The 11,873-nt window shown below is 41.3% G+C and overlaps 1 protein-coding gene across 1 annotated transcript in view; it reads right to left on the reverse strand.

The window, feature by feature from the left end:
* LOC139459216 (protein mono-ADP-ribosyltransferase PARP14-like) overlaps nucleotides 1–8,986 on the reverse strand; it is a 28,495-nt gene extending 19,509 nt beyond the window's left edge. Inside the window, exons 1-4 of the mRNA XM_071240671.1 lie at nucleotides 8,920–8,986; nucleotides 6,480–7,105; nucleotides 1,280–1,308; nucleotides 506–698 (exon numbers count right to left, since the gene is read on the reverse strand). Of these exons, the coding sequence (XP_071096772.1) occupies nucleotides 506–698; nucleotides 1,280–1,308; nucleotides 6,480–7,089 (832 nt within the window). The 5' untranslated portion in view covers nucleotides 7,090–7,105; nucleotides 8,920–8,986. The remainder of the gene's footprint in view (nucleotides 1–505; nucleotides 699–1,279; nucleotides 1,309–6,479; nucleotides 7,106–8,919) is intronic.
* Nucleotides 8,987–11,873: the final 2,887 nt, after the last annotated feature.

Here is an 11,873-nt window from a genome sequence, read left to right on the forward strand (position 1 = left end):
AGCATCTTCTACTGAAGAGACATAAAAGGTTAACTCTTTTTTTTGATAATTCAAGATAACATTTTGAAGTTAGTATCTTGAATACATATAAATATTTTAAACATGTATCTTGAATTTTCGACAAATTACCTTGAATTTCAGCATAGTGCCTTGAAACGCCAACGTGTTATGTAAGTTTTTAGAGAAAGAACAAAATACAATGTATATATGTCCACAGACGTGAGAGACATTGTCACTTTCATAAAAAATATAACTGATGATGTGTATGGAGTAGACAAGCTGATAAACACATCTCATGACCAATGTTCCAATTCCCTTAAAGCCATCACTAGTCGTAGATAGCGACCTAATGGACCAGGTGGTCAGGCTTGTACCCCTATGGCGTGGATCGTTGCTACTAATATCAATCACTGCATTATCTGGTTCAAACTCAATTATTTACAGGCTGACGTGATATACTAGTTCATGGGGGGCGTCAAACAATAAACAAACGAGACCATTTTACCTTCGTTGACATGACATGGCGCCACTTTGATGTTTTCTCCGTGTGCAGTTTCCTCCAAAAATGCTTGAAATTGATCGGACCTTGAAATATTTTCGATGCCAGGTTTTCGGATTTCAAGCCTTTCGGTGTACACAGACTTCTCTTGATGGGTGAGGGAATCATCCTGACTTGCAGCACCGCCACCACCATTGAACTAGAGAAGACGCCATACAGAACATGATACATTTTCGTAATGGATTAGGTGAGGTTCGTGGGTTGGCAGGGTGGTTGCTGAAATTTGGGTATTAGGTGAGTGAGTGAGTGAGTTGGATTTTACGTCGCTTTTAGCAATATTCCAGCAATATCACGGCGGGGGACACCAGAAATGGGCTTCACACATTGTACCCATGTCTGGAATCGAACCCGGGTCTTCGGCGTGACAAGCGAACTTTTTAAGCACTAGGCTACCCGACCGCCCCTGGGTATTAGGGATTGGATGAGTGGATGGTTTCCACAGTTAGAAAATAAATATAGTTACTCGTTCATTTTTTTAATAATATTACAACTTGGGGGCCGTCCCCAGTAGCTTATGGTGGTCATTAAAGACTACTCAATAGCTGGAGTCGATTGATTCGTTAATATCTTGTCATAGTTGGTCATAATATCAATCACTGATTTGTTTGAATCAGTCTTTACAACTTACAGACCATCGTGATATAACTGAAATATTACCGCGTGAGGATAAAACAACAAATAAATATGTAAAAAGAAATTATGAATAGTTGTTTTTGTTACCTGATCCTCGTCTGAGTCGCTAAATCCACCTGCACAAAACAAATATTGAGTTATTTTTCATTTAAAAAAGAAAAACAACTTCATTCCCGAGTGTCTTTTGATATCAAATATATCAACACGAGTTGATAAAAGTGGAAAAATTCCGAGGCTTGCCGATATATTTGATATCAAAAGTCACAAGGGTGAGATTTTATTTATCATCCAACATCATTCTTTCAACTTTTTCAATTTGTAGACAGTAATTAGCAGTGTCTTCAGTGTAAAAAGTACTGCAAACTGCTTCAGTAGCAGAGCCATTAGTGATGTCATTTGATTATGACGTCATGGTAACCAGTGACGTCACAATGGTCTGCAAAGAAATGTGATTTCTTACACACCTGTGGGTGAGAAACCCATTTGAGATAACTGGTATCAAACATATGTGTGAGAACAAATTCCAGGCTAGTGATTGGCTACCCCATGGTGATGACCTGAGGTCAGATTATGACGGACTACTTGCCAGATCATAAGTCATTGATAAGTTGCTCGTGCTTCAGTCGAATGTCCACCTACGTCTGTGTTGAACGTAATGGTTTTAGAGGGGTTAATATATATATATATTCCCGTGCTATGTTACATTCGCTAATCACAAGAACCGTAAAACATTCTCATTAACGTATCAAAGACAGATTTATCTAAAAATCAAGCCATCATCTGAGTATTTACAATGTCTGCTGACACCACACCTCTCGTTATAGCTGGGGTAATTCGCGATAAACATTGCCGCCTGAAAACGTTTGATGTCCGAAAACAAATGATCCGTCGATATATATGTCTATCCTCTTCAACCCTCACTTCGAAGTCGACTAAAACCCGAAATACTTCACGTACACTGAAAGTTTTGAATTCTGTTGGAAATTCCCTCTTCTGAGATATCATCCACTGTCATTTTAGGCAAAGCAAAATTACTGTGTGTTTAAAAATCTAAATATCAGATATTTAGTCGAAGGATTGAATTTCAAAAATAGCATATCAGTGATCACGGGAATCTGTTTTTCACCAAAACACCAATGTTAATTCTGAAACGTTGCCCGGATTCGTTTAGAATGTTTTGGAAAATACCCAAACAAGAACGCCGAAGTGCACTTTCCGCCATATTGGATAGAGTTGACAAAAATCACGTTTCACGCGGGTTATGAAACGCACATTAGATCACGTACATTTCAAACTGAGCTGCGATACCTGCATCCCTGAATTCCTCCTACATTTGAGAATCTTGTGACAAATGGTCTTTGTCACCAATACAATTGGTATATTGGAAAACATAAAGACAAATAACAGTACGCAAATTGTCTGATTGTTTCTGATTACTTACATGGCACATTTATGTATATACCATCCCTCAATCAACGAAAATCCTCCTCTGAAAATCTCGCGTTCTGACGTCAGGGAACACGTCATTTTGTACCGGCAGTGATGTCATACGGTAGTAAACATTGTTGTACATATTTGGTAATTTCTTTTAGGTGATTTTTTTTAAAGTCAGCATCATGCGGGTTCTTTGATCTTATCTAGTTTGCACTATCATCGTCGCCTTTGTAATCCACAGATGGCGGAAACGTTTTTAGGTTTAGGTGTAGGGTCACATTATATATGAATAGTAAGCAGTACGTCGGATGACGTCACTCATTACCAGTGTATTATGTATTAATGCGCCACTGCGATCATGAGAAAAGACAAAATACATCGTTTCGATGCCAAAAGGTGCGATTTTAGGGTGTGTAAGAAACAGATTACTGCACTCGTGTCTGCCAGATACCATTTATCTTACAACTCGTTGTAAGATAAATGGTATCTGACAGGCACTCGTGTAGTAATCTCTATGTAATTTCATTGCAGCGATATCTACAGTGTAGATATCGCTTGATCTCATCCAAGCGATATCTCCTGTGGGAGCCAGTTTTGGATGATAAATGTTAATTCATATTTGCATCTTCCAAATGTTCATACATAACGCAGCACGTATTAAAACACATTTGCCACAACATCTAACACATCATCTGAGTGAATATGATTTTAGGGCGCTTTTATCTATATTCCAGTAACAACATAAGGGAGAGGGGCACCAAGATGAAGCTTCCCGTATTGTACTCAGGGGGGAGTAGATGCCAGACTTCAAAGTGACGAGCGAACGCTTCAACCACTAGGCTACCCAACAGCCCTATTTTGTCCAGTTGCAGATTCCAAACACTTGTATAATCAGACAATGGGTGGGTACCTCGGGTGGATATTCAGTGGTAGATGATATCCCAGTCCTCTGTCCTACTCTTTAGAGCCGGGGAAACAACCAAGATGAAACACCTGGCTGGTTGTATCAAGCTATCAACTGCCGGTTTCCTTGGACCAGAGTAGCTAGAATACGACTGACTACAGTGTAATACATACACATATTAAGTGTTGACACGATCCAAACGATTATCTTCACACTCTATTATCTTATTTATGATATTAATAGAAATGTATTTATTTATAATGCGCTCAATTCCACACACAACACTGTCATAACGCTGCTACGTTATCATCCGCGACAATGGATCAATGGGTCCTCTTCTCGAACTTCATTCTCAGCTCCCTGGGGAGAATACAAGACGAGCTGCCTATTGCGCCGGGTAATCTTCCGCTGCTGGATGAACAGGGGCATATGTCCATGGAGACACGAGGTATACAAGCGTTTTAGTTTGGGGCATTACCGAAGCCAAAGAAACTCTCATGGGTCAATCGCTATATGACTGAAATAGTGCCGATGCGATGTTAAATTTTAACTCACTCACTCATGGGTCAAATTTCCACTCCTCGCGCCCATAGTTTCCTGTGCCCTGGTTCGTGTCCTGTGCTCTGTATACAGAACCACGTGACACCAGCCAGGACGCCATTAAGGAGAGTGCCACATTTACAACTATTTGGAACAAAACCCAGGTTTATTGTTCACCTACATCAAACGACGGAACTCTTTCCATAATCATACAAATCCTTGCTTAAAGAAAAAACAAACTTGTTACGATTTTGACTGGGCAGTAATCACTAATCAGTAATTAATGAATCACTATCAAATAATGACAATAAACAAACGAATTAACAAATAAGGTACCAACTATTAGATAGTGTTATACACGCACATATACACACACACACACACACACACACACACACACACACACAGACTACACACACACACTAGAAACACACTACATATTACATGCACATATACACTTTACACACACACACACACACACACTAGAAACACACTACATATTACATGCACATATACACTTTACACATACACACACACACACACACACACAGACTACACACACACTAGAAACACACTACATATTACATGCACATATACACTTTACACATACACACACACACACAGAGACTACACACACACTAGAAACACACTACATATTACATGCACATATACACTTTAGACATACACACACACACACACACACACAGACTACACACACACTAGAAACACACTACATATTACATGCACATATACACTTTACACATACACACACACACACACACACACACAGACTACACACACAATAGAAACACACTACATATTACATGCACATATACACTTTACACATACACACACACACACACACACACACAGAGACTACACTCACACTAGAAACACACTACATATTACATGCACATATACACTTTACACACACACACACACACACACAGACTACACACACACTAGAAACACACTAAATATTACACGCACATATACACTTTACACATACACACACACACACACACACTAGAAACACACTACATATTACATGCACATATACACTTTACACACACACATACACACACACACAGACTACACACACACTAGAAACACACTACATATTACATGCACATATACACTTTACACATACACACACACACACACACACACAGAGAGACTACACACACACTAGAAACACACTACATATTACACGCACATATACACTTTACACATACACACACACACACACACACACACACAGACTACACACACACTAGAAACACACTACATATTACATGCACATATACACTTTACACATACACACACACACAAACACTAGAAACACACTACATATTACATGCACATATACACTTTACACATACACACACACACACACACAGACTACACACACACTAGAAACACACTACATATTACATGCACATATACACTTTACACACACACACACACACACACACACACACTAGAAACACACTACATATTACATGCACATATACACTTTACACATACACACACACACACAGACTACACACACACTAGAAACACACTACATATTACATGCACATATACACTTTACACATACACACACACACACACACAGACTACACACACACTAGAAACACACTACATATTACATGCACATATACACTTTACACATACACACACAGACTACACACACACTAGAAACACACTACATATTACATGCACATATACACTTTACACATACACACACACACACACACACACAGACTACACACACACTAGAAACACACTACATATTACATGCACATATACATTTTACACATACACACACACACACACACACACACTAGAAACACACTACATATTACATGCACATATACACTTTACACACACACACACACACACAAACACACACACACACACACAGACTACACACACACTAGAAACACACTACATATTACATGCACATATACACTTTACACACACATACACACACACACACACACACACAGACTACACACACACTAGAAACACACTACATATTACATGCACATATACACTTTACACATACACACACACACACACACACAGACTACACACACACTAGAAACACACTACATATTACATGCACATATACACTTTACACACACACACACACACACACAGAGACTACACACACACTAGAAACACACTACATATTACATGCACATATACACTTTACACACACACACACACAGACTACACACACACTAGAAACACACTACGTATTACACGCACATATACACTTTACACATACACACACACACACACACACACACAGACTACACACACACTAGAAACACACTACATATTACACGCGCATATACACTTTACACACATAAACACACGGAGATTTCCAAACAAACTCACTATCAGATTTGCGTCGGCGAAGAACACCTGGTTCCTCGTTCAGCTCATTTATCACAACATCCACGATTTCCTTCACCGAGTCGTATTTCTCTAAATGTACTGAGAGGCGAGTACGCCTTGGATTGTCGTCCACTTCCGTATAATCTCTCAACTCTTGAAGTCTGTCACGGAGTGTTACACCAATATGTAAGGCATCTACCTCTTCACTGACGATGGCAGCGTCTATGACATCCCGAACTCGGCAAAACTCGTCATACTTGCACCGGATCCTGATCCTGTCTTCGCAGACATCGTACACTGCCTTGAGGCCATTTTGTAACAGTCTGCTTCCAATATATCTACGAGTTACATCCTTCTTGAAAAGTTTGATGCGCGATGGATCAGTCACTGTAACGTCATGTAACTCAGTTTCCCCCAAGATGGTAGCAATGAATGCTTTGGCATCGTACACGGAATTCCTTGACCCCTCGACTCGGACCTGAGTCTCGTCGATGTTAATTGTAATGTCGGGATGGATGTCTTTCAGTTGGCCTTCAATGCTGACTCTTTTCAGAAAGCTGATTTCAGTGCGATCCGAGAAAGGAAACGTCTCAACCGCCTCGTTGTCCATATTTGATGGTGAATGTCTGTGCAACAAGAGAAAACACTGCATGACTGCAAGGGATGTTTGCTTGTGTGCAGGTAAAGGTTTATATCCGCAATATTGCAGATATATGACGGTTGTCTGTACATACTCGAAACCAGACAAGTCAGGTAAAAAAAAACGGTACAGGTTTTGGAAAACAAGCTGGCGACCCCTTCAAAACATCATCTTTTTATTTTCGATCTGAATATATATATTTTAATATTATTTTATGATTTATAGCCAATCGGGGATGAAGAAATGCACTGTTAATCCGCTGTGCAGAGTATCGTCTCTTGGACACGCCAGAAACCTATGATTGTGGGTTCGATTCCCGGTTCGCCCCGATTATGTTTCTAGGTTTGTCAGCACCATACATGTGCTAGTGGGTTTTACTGAAGCGGTAAACGTCTTAGACCTGCATCACTACGGACTTTCCTCCCACATTAAGCTGACACGCCGCGATATGACTGGAATACTGTTAAAAGCGGCGTTAAACCCAACTCACTCACTCACTCTTTGTTGACTATTCCACTTCTTTTATGGTATTGTTTGTGTTGTTCTTACATATATGTTAAATGACTCGTAGCATTCATTCACCTGATGAAGGAGTAAGGATACACAGTAAACCACGTTTATAACTAACACGCTTATAACGAACCGACGGATAGAGCGAACTTATGTTTGGGTCCCGGCCATTTGCTGTAGACTTGCTGTACATATGCTTATAACGAACTACTGTTATAACCAGCTAATATTAGTGGTGCCTTCGTTATAACCGTACTTTACTGTACTCCGAAACGTTGTGTTCCTAATAACATAGACGTTGAAATCCATATATCTCCCTCAGATTGGATCTGTGAAGATCCGGGGTAGAATAGGTCTTCAGCAGACCATGCAAGCCGTAAAAGGCGACTATGCTTGTCGTAAAAGGCGACTAACAGGATCGGGTGGTCAGGCTCGCTGACGTAGTTGATGCATGCCATCGGTCCCAATTGCGTGGATCGATGTTCATGATGTCAGTCACTGGATTGTCTGGTCCAGACTAGATAATTTACAGACCGCCGTCATATAGCTGGAATATTGCTGAGTGCGGCGTTAAACAACAAACAAGCCAACCAACCAACCCTCAGATTGGATCTTCTCCAATCAATTGATAAACACAGGCAATATCATTGTGCAAAGTCCAACAAGAGAACAAAGCGAGAGCAGTATTACACCATCTCAGGTCACGCAGCAACACGTGGGGATGTAGGGTCTTCATGTAAATCGTGGCTATGTTCGGTAATAATTTTTTTTAAATGTTCCTGACAGTTTTCACTCTAGGGTAGTCTAGGTCATACTGATTCAAGATGATAACACACACGAAGGGTAAAGTATCTTTATGTAACATTTTAGAAGCTGTAGCATCAAGAGAGGATGAACTTGAGGATTCACAGAACACCACAGATCAACCGACAAACGAGACACCCGCAATCAGAGCATTCTAAGCATCATGCCAGTCATGGGATCCAGTGGATCTGCACCATCGTCCTGGAACCGGTAATTATTTGACAGACAGAAACCTAGAATCTGATTCTGAAAAATATAACATGGACCTCAGGAAAGTCTTGACGTCCTGTTAACCAAAAATACATTGAAATAAAGGAGAGGTTTTAAACCAACAGAAGCTGAAACCAAGATTGAAATTTCATCTGTTGAAATGACAACCAAATGGCCAAAACAGTTCATATTAAATGTAAATAAGGTCCCGAAACCTTAAATGCCACTTGATTAAACGTTAATTATTTGAACAGTAAATATAACATGCATACTTACAAGAATCGTGTAAAGAGGCGCTATCGCTCACGACAGCCCTGAAGACATCCCTTGCAGTACAGCTCTCATCACCTCGTAATGCTGATCTGTCCACAGTGTTACCTTTATATCATATCACCAGGAAGTTGGGAAGTGTTATCGCGTGACGTAAAACGTCACGTGCTGATATCAGTGTGTATATTGACATAGATTCAAACATATATATACTCTTCAAAAAAAGAAACTTGACATAGATGTAAAACCACTTTTTGCCAAATATCTAAAATAATTACATTAAATGAGAACCAAATAAGTCAAACAGAAAGATGATGTGTCTATAATTCGCGAAAACACATGCAAAGCACATAAACGTAGCGTTTGGGGATCAATTTTACAGCTTCATCCAAACGCAACCGCCTGTAAAAAACGTGAAGAACAGGATCCTGCATTTAGGCATGCAGACCCCCCTGCTGAATGGGTATAAAAATCCACATCAACGGCTGTTCATACAGTCCTTATTACGGCAGAAGAGGCGGTGATAGAATGCCAAGACTGAATGCAGCTCAACGGAACAACGCCATTGGAAGATTACAAGCTGAAGCAACTAAGCAAGAAGTGGCCAGGCACTTTGGCGTATCCATACAGACAATCTCCGCACTGTGGACCCGATACAACAACACCAACAGAGTTGACGACAGACCAAGGTCAGGAAGACCAAGGGTGACAACCCAAGCACAAGATCGATACATCCGGCTGCGACACCTCCGAGACCGCACTACCACAGCCACGTCTACAACCACAAAGATCCATGGGGTACGCAGAATATTAGATCAAACGGTACGCAACAGACTGAGGGATGCTGGACTTTTTGCACGAAGACCTTTTCGACGTCATGTATTGACCCCACGTCATCTGGCGGACCGTCTGCTTCGGTGCCAACAGAGGGTTAGATGGACACGTGCAAGGTGGAGAAATGTACTGTTTACTGACGAGTCCCGTTTCCTACTCACACGTGCTGATGGGCGCGCACGTGTCTACAGACGTCGGGGTGAACGTTACGCCCCCAGCAGGTTGTCCCATTTGGCGGCGGGAGTGTCATGGTATGAGCCGGAATTCATCACGGTGGTAGTACGCCTCTCGTGCATGTGGCAGGTACATTGACAGGTGTGCGTTACAGAGACCTGATCCTACAGCCTTACGTTCTTCCTCACGTCAACGTTCATGGCGGACAGTTCCAGTAGGACAACGCTCGACCGCATATTGCACGTGTTTGTCAGGACTTCTTACAGCACAACAACATCCAGACATTACCTTGGCCAGCTCGGTCACCAGATTTGTCCCCGATTGAGCATATGTTGGACGAGTTGGATCAACGCGTTCGCAGAAGGAATCCACCGCCCCAAACACTTCCGGCGCTTTTCGATGCACTTCAGCATGAATGGCAGCACATCCAACAGCGTGTTATTGACAACTTGATTGCATCTATGGGTCGTCGGTGTCAAGCGGTGATTGATGCACGTGGTGGGCACAACCGATACTGACATTTTCTGTACCCCTGTGACATTAACTGTATCGTGTACGTGTGTCTGTCTAGGTGACACGATTAATGTTTTGAACATTGTGTACATTGATCTTTAAACAATTATGGTTTCTGTGTCCTATTTTGAAACAATCGCATGATATTACATTTTGAAAGTCAGTGTCAAGTTTCCTTTTTTGAAGAGTATAGATGAGTGAGTGAGTGTTTTCAGCAGGTGTGACAAATGTAATTCGAATGAACATGTGTTTTTGTCAGGATGATTTAAAAACATCTCGGAGTCTGATTTACAACAGATACTACTCCATGAGTGAGTGAGTTGGTGAGTGAGTGAGTTGGGTTTAGCGCTGCTTTTAACAGTATTCCAGTTATATCGCGGCGTGTCAGCTTAATGTTGGAGGAAAGCCCGAAGTGATGCATGTCTCAGACGTTTACCACTTCGGTGAAACCCACGAGCACGAGTATGGTGCTGACAAACCTAGAAACATAATCGGGGATAACCGGGATTCGAACCCACAATCAGAGGTTTCTGGCGTGCCCAAGGGACGCAACTCTGCACAGCGAATCGCGGCGCCTTAGACGACTCGGCCACCCGTGCCCCCAGTTTATACATGAACCTTACAGGCTGTGCTGAGTCTTACGATGGACTCATATCGATTGAGTAACTGTTGACCGCTCCTATACAGCAAAATGATTAAGTAAATATGCTGTCCTCCCTATCACAAATATTAAAGGAAGCTCTCAATACACGAACGGCTTGCAGTGAGTAGGCTTTGATTGGAGAAAAGTAATTTCGTTGTGACCTCGTGTCACTTTAGGTCTTCCAGCCCTATGGCATGACTCGATGACGATCTTTAATCATAGGGCGGTGGGCCTCGTGGTTAAAGCGTTCGCTCATCACCCCGAAGCGGCGGGTTCGATTCTCCACATGACGCAAGTGTAAAGCTCGTTTCGGATGTCCCCAGCGGCATACTGGCATATTGCTAAAAGCGGCATAACACCAGAGTCACTCATCCATTGATGAATACAGTCATAGTCTCGTCTCTTTCATCGCGTGTAGGTTTTCTTCAAAATAGCAACACGAAAAGGGGAAATTATAAAGGCTTATCGATCCTTACATATCTAATTTTATCATATAATGGGTAGGTTTCTCGGCAGGATAAAGTCAATAGTCTACAACGGATAAAAACGATATCCGTTGGGGTCATATGCGGATAGAGATGCAAATATCAAAGGTCAAGTAGGACTACTTACACTATAAACAAACATGGCTTCGCCCTCGTCATTAGGCGATCGAGTCAGAATTAACCATCGGGAATCTGTATAAACTACAGTGGTAATTGCTATCATTATCAAAAGAACAGTCTAATATACTGAAAATCAGTGTCTAACTGTGACGTAGCTAAGGCATTTTATAAGTTTTGGCAACTTTGGAGAT

The sequence above is a fragment of the Haliotis cracherodii genome, unplaced genomic scaffold (assembly GCF_022045235.1).
Source record: "Haliotis cracherodii isolate W230 unplaced genomic scaffold, xgHalCrac1.p SCAF_13, whole genome shotgun sequence".
Taxonomy (NCBI): Eukaryota; Metazoa; Mollusca; class Gastropoda; order Lepetellida; family Haliotidae; genus Haliotis; species Haliotis cracherodii.